This window comes from Notothenia rossii (assembly GCF_949606895.1).
Source record: "Notothenia rossii genome assembly, chromosome: 1".
In the NCBI taxonomy this organism is placed as follows: domain Eukaryota; kingdom Metazoa; phylum Chordata; class Actinopteri; order Perciformes; family Nototheniidae; genus Notothenia; species Notothenia rossii.
The window spans coordinates 77,688,901-77,713,067 of record NC_136912.1 but is presented as its reverse complement, the minus strand read 5'-3'; the positions used below and the strand labels follow the sequence as shown (position 1 = coordinate 77,713,067).

The 24,167-nt window shown below is 39.5% G+C and overlaps 2 protein-coding genes across 4 annotated transcripts in view; one reads left to right on the top strand and one right to left on the bottom strand.

The window, feature by feature from the left end:
- Window positions 1-12,420, bottom strand: part of fcho1 (FCH and mu domain containing endocytic adaptor 1) — a 49,746-nt gene extending 37,326 nt beyond the window's left edge. Inside the window, exons 1-3 of one of the 3 annotated variants that reach the window (XM_079645816.1) lie at window positions 12,307-12,385; window positions 2,964-3,116; window positions 1,628-1,678 (exon numbers count right to left, since the gene is read on the bottom strand). In XM_079645816.1, coding sequence (XP_079501942.1) covers window positions 1,628-1,654 — 27 coding nt within the window. In that variant the 5' untranslated portion in view covers window positions 1,655-1,678; window positions 2,964-3,116; window positions 12,307-12,385. Of the gene's footprint in view, window positions 1-1,627; window positions 1,679-2,963; window positions 3,117-12,306 lie in introns of all 3 variants that reach the window. The other 2 variants (XM_079645817.1, XM_079645815.1) reach the window with 2 other exon arrangements.
- A 5,735-nt stretch (window positions 12,421-18,155) lies between these two features.
- The window catches only part of prg4b (proteoglycan 4b), a 7,551-nt gene continuing 1,539 nt past the window's right edge, over window positions 18,156-24,167 (top strand). Inside the window, exons 1-12 of the mRNA XM_079657602.1 lie at window positions 18,156-18,229; window positions 18,324-18,402; window positions 18,759-18,875; window positions 19,081-19,203; window positions 19,711-19,767; window positions 20,335-20,394; window positions 20,488-20,760; window positions 21,356-22,429; window positions 22,892-22,978; window positions 23,168-23,304; window positions 23,434-23,590; window positions 23,769-23,876. Of these exons, the coding sequence (XP_079513728.1) occupies window positions 18,336-18,402; window positions 18,759-18,875; window positions 19,081-19,203; window positions 19,711-19,767; window positions 20,335-20,394; window positions 20,488-20,760; window positions 21,356-22,429; window positions 22,892-22,978; window positions 23,168-23,304; window positions 23,434-23,590; window positions 23,769-23,876 (2,260 nt within the window). The 5' untranslated portion in view covers window positions 18,156-18,229; window positions 18,324-18,335. The remainder of the gene's footprint in view (window positions 18,230-18,323; window positions 18,403-18,758; window positions 18,876-19,080; window positions 19,204-19,710; window positions 19,768-20,334; window positions 20,395-20,487; window positions 20,761-21,355; window positions 22,430-22,891; window positions 22,979-23,167; window positions 23,305-23,433; window positions 23,591-23,768; window positions 23,877-24,167) is intronic.

Sequence of the window (24,167 nt, the reverse complement as noted above, 5' to 3'; positions counted from 1 at the left end):
TCATTTCTCCTGTTTTTCCACTAGACTCTGTGACTGCAGACCGGCCTGTCTGCTGCCTGCAGCACAAACTCTGCAATACCCATGGATCATAGATGAACTAAACAGAGCACACTTGTTTAAATAAAGCCACAATCAACACATCATTTTCAATTGGAAAATTGACATGCATATCCATCAAAATAAGATTTTTGAGTACCATTGATTTTTGATGAATGGCCTTTCATTATAAACACTGATCTAATCAACTTGATTTTAAGATGCAGACGTTGATAAATGGATAGAGAATGATCTGTACCCTGCCAGGCTGGATACAGATTCAATAAAGGGGAAATAATCTTATATAAAAGAACCTGACCTTTTTTTAAACCACGCTGATTAAATATGCTCCTCGTCCCACCTGAATCTCATGTCTGTTTCTGATTCAGAGTGCCTCGTTTTAGAGTTCAACTGGTCAAATATTACTGAGGACTTTTCTAAGAGTGATGAGGCAATGGAGAAGAAGTAGGGCGCACATGAAATAGATGCAGGTGTGCGGGGGAAGAGAAGAGAGGAGACAGTGAGGATGGAGAAGAAAAATGAGGAAGAGATAGAGACCTTGTAACCGCTGACAAGGGTGGAGTTGGGGGGATTAAAGACAGATGTCCTTCCTCCATCTACACATCTGGGAAGTTGCTAATGACTCCATTAATTACTGCACACATTCATCTAAATACTGCCTCAGTGAATTTGTACTGCTATGTTCAATTACCAGATTATACTTGTAAAATCTAAAGCATTCAATATTATAAATCTTATGAGAGGCCCTTAAGGCTTTTTGTTGACACCGCATTCAAGAGTTTTTGATATCACTTTATGGGAATATTGGATTTTACCGTCAGAATATGAATACATAGGATATCTGTGGAGCGACATGGGAACACCTGACGCAGTTTCAACTTTCTATCAAATTGTGTTTTTGATTTGACAAAACTTCCCTTCAGAGATTAAAGAACCAAACCAGAGTACTTGCTGAGCAAAATACGTCCTTTAATTTCCAAACGTCTCATGTATGTGTAAATTGACAGTCAGTCAAATGTTATGTCATTGAAATCAAGAAACACTCTGGTATTTTTTATTAAATTAGAAACTATTCAATAGAAAAACTATATTCCCACGAGGCAATTTTTGGATTTCTCTGCAACTTTTCAATTGCATCTAACAGCCTTCATCTCCAGATAACATTTGCTTGTACAACAAATGAATATTCCCCAATCTAAGGTTTATAAAAAAGCTTGATTATGGTATTGGTACAGAAACTCGGCTTTTGTAGTGCCCGAAAAAGTGGCATTATGTCTGATAACAAGAATTATATGAATGACATTGCCATCCATGTAGCAGAATATCAACAGATTGATGAAAACATCCTTCTCTGGGCTTTTTGCTAATGATTGAAGGCGGAAGACAGTAGTGTGTATTTGATGATCAGCAGAAGGCCAGAGGCTTAGCTAAACATATAGGTGAGGTTTAAAGGCTCATGGTCGTGATGCGAATACAACAGGTTAATTATTCATATGTGGCTCAAAGTATGAACATCAATATAACAATAACACCATATGGACTCATTTAAAGATGTAATCCAGACACTTACCCAGAAGTTGTTCTTAAATAAGGCCATCTTCACTCCGAGATTCACAGCGATCTGTGAAGGAGGTAGAGGGAAGAAGTGTTAGAGAAACTGACATTCATAGTTTTCTTATGTGATCTGCTCGACATGAATTTTCTCTGCATCACAGTCTTAAGGGATTGGTGAAATAACCTTGAGAGATGTCTTTCGGATTCCTTATGACAATCTTTAAAAAGTTGATCTTCAGCCTTTTCTCTGCCCTCTGACTATAAACGGCAGCATTATAATCCTTCGGAATTACACATAAAAAAGCTGACTTTACAAAACCTCCCAGGACACATTTGATGCAGGAAGGGAAGTCCTAAGGGAGGGCAGAGGAGAGCCTAACAAATGACTTCAAAGGATACACTCAGAGGATGGAGGGAGCGGAGAAAGGAAGCAGGGAGGAGGGAGGAGGAGGAGTGATGGGGGCGGGTGGTGAGGGAATACAGGGGAGGAGAGATACATCGATGCAGGGATTGTGCGGAGGAAGCCTCCGAGGAGATGATTACCTCTTGTAAAACCGGAGGCTGTAGCACTCTGCTCTGATTGGCCGAGTCACCTTAAGACTCACATGCCTTACAGATTTTGTGAATTAAATTGTCTTTTCTATTCTATTTCACTCACTCACAAAAAAGTCAGCAGATCAAAGGCGTTATTCTAGAAATTAGAAAAAGAAAAACTCTAAGCTCAACAAAACAGGTATTTTTTAAAGTTTGAATTGTCAAGGCTGCAGCGTTTTTATGACTTTTTAATTTGATGATGTTAAGGAGGGATTATATTGATTATATCAGCAGCTGAACACACCTTCAGACCACATACACACACGCATGCACTACATGCACTGGAATGTGTTCATGCCCTTTCACAGAGAATCTATAATGCAAGTGTTTGCCCAGGGCAGCCCTCATACAGGCTCTCTGTTTTCTGTTATACTGCTGACCCTGTGTATGTTGTTCTGTGTGCTGACAACAGCCCTTTCAACCTCTGCCCAGACCTGGTGACCTGGCAGCAACACGCAGAAACACACACAGCACGACCAACTGCACACACACACACACACACACACACACACACACACACACACACACACACACACACACACACACACACACACACACACACACACACACACACACACACACACACACACACACACACACACACACACACACACACACACACACACACACACACACACACACACACACACACACACACACACACACACACACACACACACACACACACACACACACACACACACACACACACACACACACACACACACACACACACACACACACACACAAACACACACCTTGTTAATTAGCTCAGGATGGGATGGAGGCCCCTGCAGACAGCTTCTGTTGGGCAGAGCGGGTTAGCTCGGCACAGGATTCATACAGAGCTACCACTGAATTCATTTTGACCTCTGGACTTTGTGGGATTCAGGAAAAGGAAATGAGAGAATCTGTAATATAATCATTATGTCAATAAATTCAATGTGTTGCTCAGCTGTAATTTGAGTACAATATCCTAAGGTTATTTTGGCAAAAAACATAATCACACTTTCTGTATAAATGATGAATATTTCAGATTTGGAAAACAAATATCAACACTAAAAGAAAAGTTAGAGAGAGTTCTTTAGATTTGATTACAAATTAAACCCCCGAATATGGCAAGATAGTAGACAGTATTTGCAGTAATGTAGATGCAAAAGGGCGAAATATAGACAAAACAACATGTTCATATCAGAAGGTAAAAGATTTTACAACAAATCACACAATTATGCTTGATGGACCTTTGACTTGATGTGTAGGGTTGCTTTCTACAGTAACAATATCTACATTATTTTATAGAAAAAAACGTCATAAATCTTTGGTACAGTTACAGTTTCTTACACAGTAAAATTCTTGAAGGTTGAAGGATTTTTGAAATGTTAAATATTAACTCCAACTGGTCACGATAGATATAAAAATCATGTCCATGTTTGCCAAGCTCTGCAGTAAAGGTATGCCTTAAATAAAACAAACCAGAGAGGAACATAAACACAGCCAATCAGTGAAGATGGATTTCTAAAGGTCACCAGCATACTGCAAAAATAATAGAGAATACCCATGCAGAGAGAGAGATCCTGAACAAACCACCAGATGGTTTTCAGAGGAGCAGAGAGAGGGGACAAAGGGGGGAAAGATAAAAACGCTGTGATGGTGAGGGATGACAGAAGCCTGTTGTTCTCTTATTGAAACAGTCTGGTGTGACATACTGAAACATATAGTAGATCTGAGCTAATTAGCCGTTCGGTTTTAATCTTTACTGTTTTAACACAGCACGATCCAGAAACAAGAAGGCAGAGAGAGGTGTGCAGCGGGACCCCATGTGGGTAGCAGGCAGCCATGGTGGGATGTATAGAAGAAGCTGACATCCAGCATTCTCCATCTGCTTCTCACTAAACGCTCAGCTGAAATCAGCTCTGAGGCTAACAAAGCCCCGAGAGAAAGTGGGACACACTGTGACCTTGATTCCTCATGCTCGAGTTCATTTTTTATTCATAAAATGAAATGCCTGCACAAATGTTGGTCTTTCTGTGCCTGTCCCCATGTACATATTCATCACAGCAGCAAATCTCCACCACAGATAGATACTTTACTGTGAGAAACATAAACAGAGAGTTAGAGGGGAAACGTCAATATATAAATAAATGTAAAATAACTAGATATTTTGAGTTGCCTCCGTGCATTGCTCTAAGTGTCTTTATAAACTGGTAGCTAATAATGGTGTTCTCAGATAAGGGGGAAAACAAATATTGTTATTATTCCAATAATTGAATATAAGAAGATGATTGAGTACAATGACGTACTGTAGGGCTGCTCGATTATGGCAAAAATCATAATCTCGATTATTTGGGTCAATAATTGATATTACAATTATTAAAAAACGATTATCCATTTACTCAATTTATTGGAGAAAAAAATGTGAACAGTATGTTTTTAACAGTTGATTACCCTGAACTGTAAATATAATTCAACTGAAAAACCAATAAAAAAAAAAATTATTTGGAAAAAAAAGAAAGAAATAATAATAGTACAAAAATAAAAGTTTTATTTTGATTACGTTGTTTTCGTAATCGTTGCAAGCCATAAACGTAATTGCGATTAAAATACGATTAATTGAGCAGCCCTACAATGACGTGGACCATTTCTACACTGCAGGTCTGTAAATGCAAATGAACATTTTAAGTTATCAGGGCACAGACAGATACATTTATTTTATACGTTTCAATTCTGTCCGTTAGTTCTGAAAAAGGCAGAAAAATATTAAAAGAAGTACAAAAAATACACAAAAGTGAAAAAACTAAGTGGTCAATACAAAACTTAGTGCTTCACACATTTGGTTTCTTCCAATATAAATTATTTCCGAATGCTAATGGTATGTAGCCATCGGATTCAAATGTTGCCAAGTGAAACTGGATTTGTAAAAAGTCAGTGTGGTTATTGATGCATTGCAGACCTGGAGGAACAGACTCTTCCACAGAGGTCTGACCCACATGTATTTCCTATCTAGCCTTTTCTTTGAATTGTATTCTTACTTTTTAAATAGTTAAGGGGCAGGTTTTTAAGAACAAAAAGGCAAGGACTGCTCCAAATAAAAAAATGACGTAAAGGTGAAGATGCTAACTATTCTGATCGATGAAATGAAAGCATAAAAAGACGTACTACAGTATGCATGTCCTGTAATCCTGTTTCCCTGTCAATCTGTCTATATTCTCTCAGGATCAGAGAGTGTGGAGCGAGAGAGCAGCACAGTCACACAGATAGGAGGGTTAGAAACGAAACACGCGGTTTGAGGTGGGGATCATATCATCAGCAAACAGACAGTAGAGATACAAGCAACCAGCCTTATCAATCGAGACACACCGACCCCTTCTTTTGCTCTCGGCCGTCCTCAAACTGCCTGACAACACACAGATGGCTGCCATGAAAAATGAGGACTTAAGAAAAGCAGATGGGGAGGAGTGAAATAAATGCTTTTACACAGAAAACACTGTCAACAACATAATTATTAATGGCTCATCCTTTCTGCCCACACAAGCATTTCTGTGTTTATTTCCCTTTCTTTTGCCAGAGAGCAATCTAATACCAGATGTCTCTCCTAAGGCTGGGAGGGAGGGAGGGTCAACAAAGTAATAAAGGCTTCCTCACCACCTCCACCTGCCTCTCTCTGTTCTGCGTGAGAGAAGAGATGAGAGAGGTGGGACAGGATTACTCCCCATGTCACTCCTCACACTAGGTTAGAAAACTAGAGACCAGTTTCCTTCTCAAGCTCAACATGCAAAAGAAAATTGAACTGCGTAAATGTAAGGACACAGCAAAGTCTGAACCAAAGAAGGTTTATCTAACCTTTGAACACTAACACTTGTGACAAGTTCAGACAGCAGGAGGAAAGAAAAGACGCAAAGAAAATGAACAAAAGGTTCGACAGGTGATAAATAGAGAGGAGTGGAGCGGGTTGGGCTGATGGTGATCTCAAGAGTGATACAATCAGACAGGTTTAAAGCTCCAAACGGGAGATGAAGAAATGATACAAACGTGTGAAGTGACATACTGCATAAGTATGACAAATAAAGATCATTAGACTAAAACTCACGACATATTCAAAGCCATGTTTCAGAAAGTGCGTTCAGATTAACAAAACATCACAAAGGGATAGTTACAGTTTGGTTTGTTTTATTGACTAAAACAGAAATCTACTTCAGCTTAAAAACTGTCATTTTTAATGTTGAGCATTTAGTTGATTAATGATTCTCAGAAATGGATTAAGTATAAACTGTGATTCAATTTCCTGTTAGGCTTTACAGCAGCACAGCAGTGCTTTAAACAGGATGTTAACATCAGACTACAAGCCAACTTCTGATGTGCATGTGGCCCCGAGAGAGAGGACAAGGACAAAACGACTGAATTCACTGAGCAACTTCAGGCTCACAGTCTACTGCACTGCAGATCGACTCGTCTGTCCCTCAGTATTAGTTTTGAACCTGATTTGGCGAAGCATGGAGGAGAGATCATTCTGTGTCAGGCCCAATTTCCCCCTCCACCGCCACCACACAGCCTTCTGCACTGCAATGCTACATCTATCAGCATGACTCACTGCGGCTGGTAATTTAGAGCAAGAATTCATCGTGGACTTTCCTTCCTGAACATAAAACCTATGTGGGTTGATATGATAAGACAAGCTCAAATAAAAGTTTTCCGTTCATCTGTACTGATGACATTCAATAGGTTTGACCTCCATTGTGAATTGTATTCTCTATAAGGATGTCTTTCCACAACTAGATGCCCCTGTCTGCATCATCGCTATTGACTGGCGCAAACACATGAACTCCAGGGGGATCACCAGCAGTGAAATGCTTGACCTTTGTGGACATCATATGGTGAAGCTCGAAAGGTCAATTTACAATTGATTCAGAGCTTTCAATGCTTCTCCAGTCTTCATTCAGAGAACAGAGCTGCTCAGGAGTCATCACATGACCTTAATGTGAACCTTAAGTGGTCGTATGCTGAGAGATTATAAACCTGTGTCAAAAACTGAATCAAATATAATTTCAGGGTTCAAACTAAGGATTATTTTCTATCATCTTTTGATTTGCAGATCATTATTATTATTATTATTATTATTATTATTATGTCAAAAAACTATAATATCACACGTTGGCATATTCAACTTTCTTTTTGTTTACTGTCAGTCAAAAATATTCATAAATATATGTATCTATATTGAATCCATATTTCCTATGTCTGGACAGACCACGATCTTACACGATATGCAGTATCCGCATGGTGAGTCATTGCATGTCTAATATGAGAAAGAGAATTGCTGCCATCGTATTGTCGGCACAGCCCACAAAGCCTAATGTGTCAACAACAGCACCAAAACAGTCAAACCGAAGCCTGCAGTTTAACGATGACAAACTGTAACCAACATCACCACCAACTTAATGACAGCCTGTGTTTAATGACTAGAGCAGCTTCAGCAGCACTGCGCAGATTTATTCTCTCAAAGCTGTAAACAGGCTGCCGACTGAGCGTGTGCGGGAGCCCTCAGTGACTGAGACCGGACCAGAGAAACAGTCAGACAGCAAACACAATAGACAGGAGGCAGAGAGAAACAGAGAGAAGCACAGTGGTACAACAACCCAGACTGCCAGCTCCCCATTGTTCTGGCCTCAATGTGCTTTTGTCACTGCAGCATGCAGCATGCAGCCCTGGTCCAGTCCAGTCTATGACCTCGTGCCAGGCGGGCATCACCAAGCACTGGCATGACCAGCAAACACAATGCTCGTCAACATCTGTACACAGCTAGAGAGGAGCATGTTGGCAGCATACAGCTGTGAAATAATACAGCTCAGTCTAACACTAGTTTATGTTATCTGAGGAGAGGCTATAGAGAAATTGACAGCTGTTAGTATTCTATTCTAGTAACCCATAAAAGCTTAACTAAATAACTACTCAAATGTTAAACTTTTAAGAAACAGCAAATCCCTACATTAAAAAAAATGCAACTGAAAAATTTGCCACATTATAGTGTGAACATGAATGAAATCCATGGGCGGGTGGGGGTGTGTGTGTGTCCTTTGCATTACTTGAGAAGGGTTTAATATACTTCACACTTGCACGTATATTGCTGGGCGTTCAGCGACGGATTTGGTGCAATTTGGGCAGGAGACACATTGAATATTGATACGATTAATAAACAGGCAAACACGCTCTATGCAGCGGCAGGGCCCCAAGGCTCTGCTCATTTGAGCATGACGTCTGCTGTTCAGAACATTTGCTGGTGGATTCATAGTCATTTATAACATGAATACCGTTACTGCCAGAGAAAAGCAGCCAGTACTTACATCTGAGAAGATGTACACCGGCCAATGTCTGATACTTTTACTTGATAAATGACTTAATAATTAGACCTTTGATTAACAGACTAATCGTTTCAGCTTTGGAAATCTGATAACAGTTCTATGAATTATGAATAAGAACAAGACAGCACTTTAGAAGAAGAAATTACGAATTTAAAAAACGTGTATTGCCCAATAGGTAAGTCACATCATTATTTGGCCCAAACTGAAAATGAACACACAGTTTAAAGTTTAAACCAATCATTGTATCAGAGTGTTTTCCTCCTCGTGGGTCTGGCCAATTCCTTTCTTGAATTGAATTCACCCTTCATGCTGCTTTAAGCAAATCAACTGAATACTTTTCTTTCACATCTCCTTATCACTTTTAGCCTTTGAGCACAGACGATTATACAATAAACAGTAACCCAGAAATAGATCCAGGACTATTCTGCTCCAGGATCCTCCCAGCTGCCATGAGGAGACCTCAGGCACAGGTCATGGTTTTACAGGATTTACTGTTACTGGTAGTCAAATGTACTTTTAGACCTGTAATCATAACTGCACTCAACATGTATTACACTGTAAATTGAGAGCTTTGAATTGACAGAGCTAAGAGTTTTGTTTGTGTTTTCATTGCATAGCAGGTTAACTTCATCGTTTCCGGCCTCAGGGTCCTGCCCTGCTTGGCATAGCAGAGGCCTCGCAGCACTCTAGCCTACATATGAGAGGCTACGCATGTATAATTCATATTTGTCATTGGCACCATATAATGTGCCGTGGGAGAGCCAATAGGAGAGGAGGTTGGCAGTGTCCCAAAGTGTAAAAGAAAGAAGATACTTATGGGTCAAAGAGGAGGAAAGACAGTGATCAAGTGAGGTGAAGAGTCCGGCTCATACATGGTTGCAACTGTGTAAATGTTGTTCCTTTATTCAAATATAAATGCAAAACAGGCAGCTCTTCTTATTCACCCATTTATTTTTTCTCTAATCACATTACCCCTTCTTTATGTGAGACACAATGAATGTCTGTAGAGGTAACACTGAGGCTTAAAAGAGCATCAGCAGAGGCGTTTGTGGTTTAGTAATTGGTTGTGTGCTGTGAGGAAACAGCCTGTCAACAAAAGCTGATGTCACCTGATGTTTAGGAACTTGGTGCAGCCACCCCACTTTCTGTGATCCCATTAACTACAAAGTGTAACTACAATTCTCAAATGGAGTGATGCCTAAGTGTCCTTTCATGGTTTCATTTTATTCATGTTGATTTGATAGCAGGGCTGTGCCATATCAAATTGTTCATGATACTGGTAATAGCTAATATCTATGTGAAGCCTGAGAAAAAAGCACAATGATTGTTAGTAATGTGTGAGAATAACCTGTCAAAGTTGCGTGTGTGTGTGTGTGTGTAGGGAGGGGGATTGTGTGTGTGCGTGTGTGTGTGTGTGTGTGTGTGTGTGTGGGGGGGAGGGGGAGGGGGGAGGGGGATGGGGGTATGTTTTTTGAATACAGTTAACATGTCACAGTGTGTGGTCACTGTTGAGCCATTACAATTATGCAAAATGCTACAATAAAGTCTTCATCATTATCTTTGGTAGACTGACAATGCTAGCATTTTGCCCAGAGCTTTCTCACTCAGCCAAAATAACTTGCAAGCTCCAACTGAGTATCCCCAAGACACTTACAGGAATAGTCCCAGTAGGTTTCTAAATGTAACTTCATGGTTAGATTTGAGATTTGTGGTGCCCTTGCCTGCAAGACATCCACCACAGTTGATGATCAGACTGTAAACAATGAGCAGCACACAGAAAAGTAAGTAAGTAGTTGGCTTGATAATATCTACTGGCTTGACTGTCTGTAGACAATTTCATCCAGTTTTCTCCTGACATTGGTGCACTTTCCTTATTTAATGACAGTGAATTCCCTTTCTTCACTCCGTCTCTTCATCTCCAGCCCACTCATCCTGACTCACTTAGTGAGCAGTCAGCAAAGAGAAAGTCTATCTCCTGTTGAAGTCAAGGCACCAAGGAGAACGTTATTTATGTCTCTGATATCGAAAGACCCAGCAGCACTCAACTCTCAACTCCTGACATTAGCTTGAGAGGCGGAGAGAGAAAAACAACACCGGCAGACAGACCATTGTGGTACAAGAAGACAGCTGTGATGCAAAGTAAAGATGCAAATACAGTGGTTTGTGCCAAAGCTGTTTGGAAATTAAACATCTTGGCGGCAGTTAAAGGGGAATTCCAGCTGGGTTTCTTTGGTGGTTCCATCCCTTAAAAATTATGCAATAAAAGACGGTGTCTACCTCAAAACCCTAAACCTGCCAACATAAACCTGTCTTACTTTTGCTTTTAAAGATAAACAACATTGGTAGAATTACCAAAGTGGAACCATACTACTGGCTGACAAGTGACAGACTATTCGATTATTTTAACCACACTCTATTACATTTGATAGAATACAGTAGCGTGAAAAGAAATGTTGAAAAAAAAGGGAAATCGGGGATATTGTGGTCATAGACAAGTAGTGTGCAGTAAAACTCCAATATGTATGGTTTTACCATAAAGTTGAAAGAATATTCACATTCATAATTCAATGTTTATGAACCTAACTTTTGTTTTAATAATATAATTAACCAGTTAAGTTGTTGTTTAGCCATAAAGAGGCTTATCAATTTGACAGTGTTGGCTGGCTCCCTTCATGTGTGTTTCATTTTCAGGAGTTAGTCTATTGATTTTGCATTACAGATTATCATTTTAAAATAACAAAACAAAAAGGGGTCTATAATGATAGTGCCTGATATAAATACACCAATGCAGTGTTGTCAAAGCTAGATACTACATTTCCATTCAAGACAGTAACAATTATCATGTTAGGTCCCAGAGAGCTAAACAACCTGTTATCGGAAAGGCAGTTTAATCTGATCCTTCTTGAGTGGAAGTGTGTTTACATGTGTCTCAGTTGCAGGCATCAAAAGTTATCTCTCTCCATAATCTAGAAACCCAATAATGTGTCTCTGACCTCCAGTAAACCCACAACGCAATCGGTTTTTCGGCTGAATAGTCAGTATTCACATGTTTTTGTGTAATATTTATAATTACTACTCATAGGCTCTACCCAAGGCTGTTGGTTTCACAAGTGAGCGTGATTGTTAAATCTGATATTATTCAGTTGATCACAGATAAATCAGTCAGATAAGCAGCAGAACATTGTGGTTTATGAATGCTAAAGCTATATTTCAAGTCGACATACACAGTACAAAAGACAACATGTCTCAGGATGCAGGAGGTCAATTTAACCAGTGTTATTTAGTGGAAATAGCAGTGACAGACCAACATTCGACCATCCACATCACAAATGACTCAGAACTAGCATCAGATGACAGAAATAACCTATGACATGAAGCCAGTGTCAAATGAATGCATGTCAGTAGGACTCATATTAAAACTGAGACATTTTGACGTATTTGTTTAGAGTGAACCATACCTACTAAAGTTTAAATTCTGCATTTAAATTAGGCTATATTTTAAGTTGATACATTCAACTGTCTGATACTGATAACTTTTTAACTTCAGCTTAATTTCCTTCCATTCATGTGTCAAACAAACGTGTCTCCCGCTGCTGCAGACAGTTTAATTCAACAATGTCACAGCCATGCATGACCCACTCGATATTTTTAATAGCTTAGCATTAGCTGAGTCTTTCGAGACAATTTCTGAATTATATTCAAGTAACAGAAAGGGGTGAATAAAAAACAAGGAATACGTGTTTACCTCCGTAGACTTTCCCAACAGCGTTTATGGTATATTTTCCATCCCCAGTCTTTTTGGCAGCCACGGTCCAACACAAGCGTGCACCCTGAGCGGTCTGATCATAGTAGAAATTCACCAGGCAGTTTTCAGTGTGCGCACAAACTCCCGCCCAGCGCGTAACCGATTGGCTTCTCTGTCCGTCATTCAGGGAGAAACCTGTTGTAGGCATAGCAACCATAAAAAGTCGGGTTTTAGAGAGGATACTAGCAGTCTATTGGTCAATTGTTTCCAGGGCAACGCCCACAAAATACAAAACGTATAAATAAAGTACAAGGGACCTGAAGGACGTGGCTTCTGTATTCTGCCTGTCTGCAACAAGATCAAATAAAGCCAAGTTTAGTTATTTAGTGAATAATGTAACACCATTTTAACATTGCATTGCTGACAGTAGCATTGTACTATGTTTAAGCATGTTTCAGCCCTGTAGTGAAGCTATTTGATGATGATTTGATGATTGAATTAAATTGATCTTCTCCCAAATACCCACACATACACTTCAATGCACACCAATACAAAACGATTAAGTCAATGCAAACATAATCATGTACAATACATATACACATGCAGACTGTTTAATCTGTTTTGTGGTTTTTGTCCTGAAACATAACTAACAAAGTTTTGTTCAGTTGTTTAATCGTAATTCATTACAAACTTCAAAGAAATCCCAGTGTCCTATCACCATTGACAGAGCAAGACCAAATTAAGTGTACCAATCTCACGCAATTCAGGCATTCCTTAAATCACTACTTTGAGCTACTACTGCCCTCAGGTCAAAGGTACTGTCCCCATGTGCAAAGAACAACACAAGACAACCATTTGTTTATTTTGCCAAGTAATCAGTAACAGAATCTTCTAGTAGCCAGCTTGCTCCCTTTGCACATATTCATTTTATATTTATACACAGGCTTAATTCAGCGCTCACCAGGCGGTGGGTACCTACTGTTTAGTGTTTTTTAAAACGTATCCTCTCCAGATGTGATAGGATGTGTTTTATTATATACACATGTGTGCCTTCTGCATACATAAAGTAGACTAAAGGAACACACTGTACATTTCCCATAGGCCTACATGTAGCCAGGTATATCAGATCTGGTTACAAACTCTAAGATGGCAACTTGAAGTTTAAACAATGGTTGGCTGAACCTCCTGAATTTGTAATCACTAAGTGTGGTTTTAGGGGTTAAAAAAAAGGCAAGCCTCAGGAGAATTTAAGGAACAGAGCTGTTTCTCCTCAATCAGTCCTTATCAATCATATTGATTTCTGCATATCTATACATTCAGGACTCTTGGGACACTAAATAGACCCTGTTTCTTTTACCACCAATACAGAAATGTGCGTATATACATGGCCTTTTGCATATAGTCACAACAGGTGTAATTTATAACCACAACACAATCTCTTTGTTCATTTGTTTTGTGTCTTTGGGAAACGCTTGTCCTTTAGTCACTCTTAAAGCGTCAGGGCCCACTATACCAGTGTGATAACAAATAAATGTTCCTTACTACATGACCCTTAAAACTTTACCACAAAGCTGCAATTTTGAGTTATCTTATGTCACTGTCAGTCAGAATAATCTTGGTACAGGTAAAGAGTTGTGGGTTGATAGGGAATACAAAAAAGTGTTTCTAACTAGGACATAAGCATCCTTCTTGATGGCCATGAATAAATGTATACATTTAACTCCAAGTCAAACTCCTTATCAAAGTCAGATAAGATGGGTGAGATGCTGCCAGTCGTCAAGCACTGGTCAACACTGGCAACACTGGTGAGGTGCATGTGGGTTGATAGGAAGACAGTTATCTCCTTCTTGTCAATGGTGCAATTTTCTTTGCTGCAAAATGTAAAGCCAAGTAAAGATACTCTGCTGTGGATGATAAGAACGAGAAATGCAATCCTGGTGTTTCCCATATAGGACAGAAACTCTCAGTCAGTCAGTTCAAAGTTGTATATGGCCCTTATACACTGCTGCAGATTTAATCAGGTCAATTTTAACATCCTAATTGTTGTGTTTTCATATGGGGGCCTTCAATTATGAAAAAACTGAAGATTGATTATAGGTCCTTACGAGGAAACGGGTCAGTAAAGTTATTTAAACATCTGTGGATCATCATGTGCCGTGGAAGTGAAGTATCATTATAATTGGGTAAAGACTAATTGATTAATGCAAAAATAATTGAATAATTCAAGAAAAATAGCAAACGTTTGTGTGAAAGTATGAACAAATTGTTGTATTTGGTTAAACCAGCATCAAGGGAAGGGACTGGATTCAGATAAAGTTGCTGATGCTGAAAATGCACAGATTAAGTATTTTTAGACTGAGGTTGCAGCTCAGCAGCTGGTTCCCACAGAGACACGCACAGATGCTATGACACGCTGCTTCAGCTTCTCGTGTCCTTTCAGGTGTTTTTACACATCAAAGAAGTGAACAGTGAGAGGCCTCTGCTGGAGGTGATGATGCTTGATGTGATGCTAACTGATGCAATATTAAAATCAAGACAGGGTGCAACAGATCATAATGTGAAAGACAGAAAGGTTAGAATACATTTCCTGTTTAGTAAGTTTAGATTATCATCACTTCACAGGAAGGAAACACTTTACCACAGTCACAAGGCAACATAAGACATCTGAATCCTGTACAGTATTATTCATCCATATTAAGTGTATACAAGAGTGTAAAATACAAGCTGTGTGGTTATATACAAACTCTATCTTACTGTAAACGGTCTAGTGGCAGTGTTCCCTTGCTTCCATCTGCTAACAAATATAAAAAGCATAATAAGCTTTTAATCCATGGAAAAATCTTCTAAATAAAATGAAATGAGCTGTCGGATTTAATTATGTCTCATTAGTGCCTGTCACCTGTTGGTGCTCCTATTCTTGTCCTGTGTGAGTGTTGCTTCAAACAGCCGCTGATATGCTCTCATTTGTCTCCCTCTAAAGGTCCTTTGTGATCATGTTCTATTCATCACATCAATACTCTGCTTGAATTTCTGTGACAAGCATTTTCATTATTTTATCTTTATTTTGCAGATGAAAGGCTTTCAATGGCTGGATCATAGATGTGTGTCTAACTTCTTCTTTAGCCTCCCTAATCAAGCATCGTAAGTGCATATTTATATTAAACTGAACAGAAGTCAAACTGAAAAAGAGTTGCTTTGTGCTTGTCCTTTGATAATAGAAGTGTAAGATTGTTGTGTTATTTCCTTTTTTAAATAACTTTGCCAAAAACGCAGCCAGGAAGTTACCAAGTCTCTTTTCATTTTGGAAGAAGGCAAGAGCAAAATGAATCTACTGAATGAACCCCAATGCTTACAACCACATGCTGTGCATCACCTCTACTCCTGTATTTCTCTGTGTTTCTGCCTCTCATGCAGCTCTAAACAGCCTGATGGCTTAAAGCAGCCAACACTGACAACGACCTCCACTGCTGACAAAGCAGTTTTGGATCCAGAAAAAGAAGCTGGCTCTCCCCTCCCCAGGAGATCCAGTGTGTTGGACCTCTATTTGTGATAATCAGTGCTTTGTGCCTCATCTCAGTGATAATCAGTGCTTTGCTGACCTTCCCTCTCTGTCAGGTGACCGCTGGCCTGCAGGGAGGTGAACAGGAATACTGCAGCTCAAGTCTATGAACTAATATTATTTAATGATCATTTTGTATTTCATGCATGATTGCCAGAAATCCATAACATTCCATATATCTAGTATGCATTACTTAGTGTATGCCCTGTTTAGAATCCATATTAAAGCGGAATACTCTGTGTGCTGCTATTCTTGCCTCATTAGACTGAATTTCTCCAGTGCCTCACTGTACTGGAAATCGTCTGGTTATTAATACTTTAATAGAGCTTTTAGAGACTCACAGTATAATGCAAAAATTGAATATTAGCTAAATGTCCATTTTGTACACATATAGCTCCCAAAATGATTCTAGCACAACACAACTGACAGGACAGATCAATACATCAATAAGCAAGTATATTATATTACCCAAACATTTTAAATAAGACTCAGATTTGGAAAAATAAACTGAGATATGATGAGAGTGGCAGAACATATGGTGTTTATATATGTTGGATAAATATTAAGAATTAAAAAAAAGATAATACACTCCACATTAAAATGGACCCCAAGTTCATCTTCAGCCTGCCATGTCACCCTCACAGCAGATTCACTTTTAAATTGTCTAGAGTACAGCTTCACACACTGAAGTCCAGAATAGGTGCAGGAGACCAAAGAGACAATAGTTTAAAAGACGAAAGCTTCCAAAAACGTTTTGTAATGTGAACATGTGCAGTTAGCTGTCAAACCATTGCAGAGCAGAAATAAAACGAAGACAACTTTAAACACAAGGGGGCGTACAGATCATACTTTCTAAACCTTCAACTTGACCCAGTCAACTCCTCAGTGGCAGAGTTGTATCTGGGCCGGTGTTTTTAATCCAACTTGTCAAGGGCTTGATACTTCCTATTTCTATGGTACTGTATTGGTGGAATTGTTGACCCGTGGTGTCTGTGTTTGCCTGTTTGGTTGGCACGGTCCTTTACACCAGAATGTGTTATCATTATTGTCTTGACACTAGTGCACTAATGAGTGCTTTTCCTCTAATTGGACCGTGACATGATAGGAAAATACCATAGGCATCAGCACTTCCAACCACAGAATACCCACAGTGTACAAGCCCTTAATTATAAAAATACATCAACATGGTGTTCAGTCTTGTACAGTAAGTGGGTTTGTTGTCACTTTATATATAACAGTCTTTGGTTGTCACCCTGTAATGAAAACAAACGAGAGAACAACTAAGAAAAACTGTAAATCTGTTCACATTAGAGCAAAACACAGCTAACAAGTCTAGTGGAATTTAAGTGAAATATTCGATACATAGATGTTCAGGGATAAATAAGGTAATCACACATACTGTAAGGTAATTGTGGTCAAACTGTTAGAGGGTAACTGCATTAAGTCACCATTAACCAGGATGCTTTGCTTCATGTAAAATAATTGACTATAAACCATGTCGGAATATTTGTATTTATTTAAAATACATATAGAGTAAAAGCCCCAAATTGTGCTATATTAGACTCAATGCCCCCTTTCAGCAGGTACTTTTTGAAGTATTGGGCTTGAGAACAACAAGTTCTTTACTTATTTACATATTTTGCTACTTTAAACTTCTACTCTGCCACATCAAAGTGCATTTTTTTAACTTAACAATATTTATTTAATAGTTAGAATTTAACATTTAAAAAAACATATCATGGATTTGTAAATAAAACACACTTTATGTAAACTGTTCAAAGCATATAAAGCTGAAAAGATTAGTTCTACTTCACAAGCCATAACATTAACATTATATATAGAGAAAAAAAACTTTATTTAGAAGTGGTTCATATGCTCTTCAGTGATAGACCTTTACTGTTTGCTTGTTTTTGAAGTAGTGTGGTATATACTTCTATTCAAGAAAATACTCCCCCAAAACGTTTTTTTTTTACTTTTCATTTTTTAAAGACAATAACCCTGCTGATCGTCGTCATTACTTGACTTATAATATGATATTGAAGTTTGTGAGTGAGTGAAAATGTCCAGTTTACCAATTTGTGACTGGAAACAGTTTTTTCCCTCATGTTGTTCAGAATTGTGTGGAGTCATAGGTCTGTCTGGCACAGATGTGTGTTGATGTGCTTCCAGCTGTTTGTGTGGATTCATGATGTCTGAACCTATAGTCTGGTCTGCAGTGGAGGATCCTCCCTACAGCCTGTGAGATCATCACACTTTTAATTAGACCGGATCCGCCAATTAACAGGAAGTCAGCTGGTCCCTCTCAGCCTTTTAAAAGCAGCCGAGTCCAACCTCCAGCAGGACTCTGACAGAGGCTCACACAAGGTAGGTTACCTCTCACTTCATTCAGGATTTTCAGTCATGAGCGTGAATACACTCTGATTTATTTATTCTTTATGTGTCTTATGCTTGGTTTCAGATTTACTGAAGGATGTCTTCTACTGTACTTTGTGCTGTTACTCTGCTGGCATGTGCTTTGACATTTGGCGCAGCTCAGAGTGAGTATAGTTACAGTGACATTTGTTTTGCATCGTGAAACCTTTAACTGAAATGTATCATTCACTTGATTTGAAGTTTTTGATTGAAAGAAATGTGCTTTTACGAAGCACTTTCGTGAAATGAACTGTGTGTTTTCTGTTGTTGTACGTGTTCATGTTTACTTTGTTGTTAATTATTTTCTAAAGATGGGACAAACTGTTTTTATTTGTCACCTTTTCAAAAATCAATATCTGGCACAGCTTTATTATTTACACAGATGTCCTCAAATATTATTAGACCGAAGTTGATAAAAATCTTCAAAGGCACAGATGCCTGATATTCTTTTCTTTTTCCATGTGCTCTTTCTCATAAACAGCAAGCTGTAAAGGTCGCTGTGGTGCTGAGTACTACAGGGGTAACATGTGCCAGTGTGATTATGGCTGCCTGGAGTATGGAGAGTGCTGCAGAGACTATGAATCCCAATGCACCACAAGTGAGAGCTTTTCCTTCTGATAGCCTCATATAAATACCAAAAACTACTCTGGTTTCATTGTACAGTCTTTGATAAAGATTTTTGTTACTGAAAAGGTTTTCATGAAAATGTATTACCTATTCTCCAAGTTTGCTAAAACCAAAATTCTAATATAATCAGTATATGTAGTCTCTTTGTACAAGTCTGTTGTGTTTGTGTGCTACAGAAAACTCCTGTAAAGGACGGTGTGGCGAAGGCTTCAAAAGAGGCCGTCTGTGTAACTGCGACTCTGACTGTATTAAATTCAAACAGTGTTGTCCTGATCGTAATCTGCACTGTGATGCAGACGGTAAGCCTTGTCAGCATGATTGTGTGTTTGTTTGTGTGTGCTTGTTTGTTATTTTTTTGTTAACCGTGACTTTATTTTTACAGTTTCACACTCAGTAACATTATTATTATTATAGTTCCTCCGTGTAGAGGTAGCCCTCACCTTTTTTTCAGTTGTCATGCAATCATTTTAATTTGAGATTAGTACATGTGCATGAAGCGCATAGAAGCCAGGATTAACGTTGAATGGCATGTCCACCAGCATGTGAAATAGCATGCAATGCATGCAGTAATCTGCACCGATGCATTTGACATTATTTTCTGTTTTGGATAATTACCACAGAGAAAATCAGTGGAGCAGCCAGTACATCAGCACCAGTGAAGGCTAATTCATGTGATAGCATAAATGATAACAAGCCAAAAGGTATTTTCAACTTGGCAGTACGGCGATTTTTTGTCATTAAGGATTGAGAAAACTGTTTATCACAGGGTTCACTTTTTTTTGTAACCTTTATACATTTTCTCACAGAGCCGACTTTGAATGATGCAAGTGATCCTTCTACATTCAGTGAGGAAAACCATGCAGGTGACTTGTGGAAATTAACTTTATAAATAACCCATAATCATAAAGCTATTTGTTTAAGATTGCTTAAATATGATAATGATTATAAGCTGAACTCAGTGGAATTTAAAAGGCATATGTCAGGAAGACGGCAGGAAGATGTTTACGCTGGACTGCCACACTGTGGCTCTGTTGCTGTGGTTTGCTTTGAGGGCCAAGTCTCACAAGAACAAGCCAAGACCACAAGCTGCAGGGGCCAAAAGAAACACAAGGAAGCAGTGTGGTCATGAGAGTGTGTAGGAGGGTAACGGGCACAGGCTCAGTCACAAGAGAGGAAAGCACAAAATGAATCCAAGAAAGGATCACAGAACATTTTCTTCAGGTTTTAATTCAGGGGTTCGTTGGAATAGATTGGTGGGTGGAGATACTCTTGCATCCATTGAGAGATTTCCGTCTGGAATTTCAAGACATTCAGTCAGTGATGTTCAAAAAAACGAATGCAGGGAAAATATAGATAGTGAGGATAAAATGACTGTGTCAGCAATGGCAAACAACAACATTTATATTTGATGTTGCCTCATTTGTCCACAGATGACAATTCTATTCCACTGGTCAGTCCAACATCAAATCCACAAGATGATCTTGGTGATGGTGAGCAATGATGTAATAAATCTATGTATTTTTCCACCAGTAAACTTTCACTAGTATGACATCCAGGTGTGCCATTCTCCCACATTCCTCTAGATATGTACAACCAGATTTTTCCCACTGATGAGTTTTCCAACAATGGAGTTGAGGACCCAGAGGCAGGTCCAGTCCCACAGAGCACCAGCGGCTATGAGTTGTCCACAGCTGACGTGTTGGATCAAATATCTACTGAACCCACCCAGGATCCAGACCCTCTGCCGCTCAGCACAGAAGCATTTACCACCTCCACTGAAACACAGACCACTCTCCCAGATACTGAAAAAGAGGCCGATTTCAACCCCTCCACCCTTAACCCCACTGAGAGCAAGGGTATGTGACATCCAGGGATTACTTTGAAATAACAAAGAGATGACCAGAAAATTCAATGAAAACCAAACAAAATGAAGAGCCTCATTAAATGTTGTTACACCACCAGCTGTCAGAAAAGCTTCAACACTACTCGATTCACATAGATTTTGAAAGCCTATTTGTACAAAACGATTTCTTCCTCTAACCCTATTTAAAATAATAACATTGTACAGCTTTTGCAACAATGAAGTAAGGAAGAACAAGCCTCCACCAAAGTACTGTACATTAAAAAATACTTCAGTTTTTTACTTCTAGTAGTTGCTGTCTTTTACTTGTTATAGGTTTGTTTCTATACTAAACAGTGATGTTTAAGACAGGTTTGAATCTTACATTTTCTCCATGTTTGAGTAAGTCATTTGTTAAATCGTGAAGGTTTATTTTGCTACTCATTTTTTCAAGTTGTAACTGCTACCTTAAACACACAATAGACAATAATAACTTCAGCAGCATACTTTACCACCCGTCTTTATAACATTAATTCAATAATGTATTAATATGCAACTTACTACCATTGATTCAAATGTAAGAATTCATAATCATGATTGTCCTCCTCCAGATGCCAGTGATGCATCCACTGCTGGAACCACAACAGCAGCAGCGGTCTCCAGTCAGCCTCCTCCAACCACAGCGCCCCAATCTGACCCTTCTCCTAGAGCCGACACCCAAGAGCTCCAGGCAGAGGTACAAACTGAGGATGACATTATTCTAGGAGAAACGACTGAAGCCTACCCAGAGGACCCAGAAGTTACAACCCTATCCACTGCCTCCTACACTCCTGTGGCTTCAGGATCCACAGGACCCCCTCAGAGCTCCACCACAGTCCTGGAAGACTCTCAGGGCACCACCATCTCTTCAGTAGCACTGGACCTGAAACCCATCACTGAGGCAACCCCCTCAAACCCTGGACCAGATGATGCTGAGAGCACAGACAGTGTCCCAACAGACCCCACGTCTTCTCTGGTAGACCCTGACTCCACCAGTGTTTCTCCAGAAGAGCCTGGGGACCTGCCAGAGCTTGATACCCTGACCACCCAAACACCCTTGTTTACAGAAGCAGTGCAGGATGACACAACAAATGAAGATGCAGCTAGAGTAACCACTGCTGATCCGCTTGATGTTACCCCAGACCTTACTGTCTATCAGCTTGATGTTACCCCAGACCCTACTGACGATCTGCCTAATGTCAACCCAGACCCCACTGCAGATCTTCCTAATGCTACCCCTGACCCTAATGCCGATCTTCCAAATGCTACCCCTGACCTTAATGCCGATCGTCCTAATGCTACCCCAGACCCTAATGCCGATCTTCCTAATTCTACCCCAGACCCAACTGCCGATCAACTTAATGTAACCCCAGACCCAACTGCTGATCAACTTAATGTCACCCCAGACCCTAATGCCGAACTTCCTAATGCTACCCCAGACCCTACTGCCGATCAGCTTGATGTCACCCCAGACCCCACCAAAAACACTCCACTTGAAGCCACCCCGAAGCCCCAAGACAAACCAGCTCCAAACAAGCCATCACAAACTATACCAACGTCACCTAAACCCAGCTACAATTCTGAGACTAAGCCTCTGATCCCCACGCAAACACTCACCATAGACAATCCTAAAGAGTACCAAGCAGGTTAGAAACCTTTCTTATTTCTGGTTCACATTCTCAACAAAACACCCAAGAAAAACAAATTGCCTTAAAGATGATTTATGTGACTCTGAGAAGAGAATTTTCGTTGTAAATATTGAAATGTTGTTCCATAGGCTCTGCAGCCTTTATATTCTGGGTATTTATGAGCTTGGTTGTTTTTGACATTATCCCTCTGGGTGAATAAAGCATGCTTCAAAGCAGGGCAACATCATATTAAGTGACGGAGGTGGTTGTTAACCTACTCTGCAAAATTAATCAAACACTCTTTTGAAATTGGCAAGCTCGGATACTTTAAAGAAAGAATGGAAACAAGTGCCCAGAGTTCCTGGACCACAACATGATATATTTAGCACCTAGTAAACTCAGTTATTGCACACTTCTTTGTATTATTGCTTTTTTATCCAACGACATGTTTTTTCTCACATATTTTGTCCTTTTTCTTAGATGACAGCAATGATACAAATCTGTGCAGCGGACGTCCGATCGGCGCAGTCACTACACTGAGGAACGGCAGCATGGTCGTTTTCAGAGGTGAGGGTCTGCCATCTGAACATTACATAAAAGCTTGTAATACTTTTACGTTTTTTGATGCAGAAAAGAAAACAAAAAAAGTACAGCTAAACATGAATAAAGAATGTACTCTGTGTATAACGTTGACAGTAACAACAATTAAGATACAAATGACTGAAGATAAACCTTATCTGCTATTTTACTTTCCAGGACATTACTTCTGGCTTGTTGACAGATACATGGTGCCTAGTCCGGCTCAGAGTATCACACAGGTGTGGGGGGTCCCTTCCCCCATCGACACTGCGTTCACCCGCTGCAACTGCCAGGGAAAAACATACATTTTTAAGGTACATTTTCTTATCTTGACATCAGTGACTGCATTTTAAAGATTTCGTGGATGAGGCTATTTGGACTATAGCCTATCAGGATTTTCATTAGGCTCTCTTTTTTTCACCTGGGGTTTAATGTTTTTGCAGGGACCCCGGTACTGGCGATTTGAAAATGGTTTGTTGGACCCTCACTATCCAAAGGTTGTTCAAGTGGGCTTTGATGGGCTCCGTGGCCAAATCACAGCGGCTCTGTCTGTCCCTCAGTACCAGAGCAGGAGAGAGTCCGTTTACTTCTTCAAAAGAGGTAAAAAAAAAAAAACTGCTGTTACAAGCTACTTGATATATGTATAGTCTATGTAATGCTTATGTTACTGTCATTGTAATGACCTTATTGAATGGTAATGCCTGCGAACTAAGATTTTCATCGTCAAAAGCCTTGAACCTTGAATTAATATATTTTGAAATTTGACTGTTACTTTCAGGGGGAACTGTGCAGAAATATTCCTACCAGTTGGGTGCCAGTCCAACATGTGGCAGGAAGGTCCAGAATGCTGTTTACACAGTCCGCAGCAGAGTGGTCCGACAAGCAGGTATTTTAAGAATTATACTAATGGTGTTACATAAATTCCCTTATTTTTGTAGTCTGTATGCGAAATGACTTTGTGTTGGGTGAATATTGTCCCAGATGTACTTAGCTCATGTAAACATGTTTTATTTGAATTGCAACACATTAAATTCTCTGAAAAGGTGAGTCATGCCTTTGTGGAGGTGAAAGGTGCAGCGAGGTCTACCTTATAAATACTTTGCAAGTGGAAATAAGTTGCCTGTGGAATGTTTATGGGACTGCAACTGTTAAGCAGAAGAATGGAAAAACGAATACA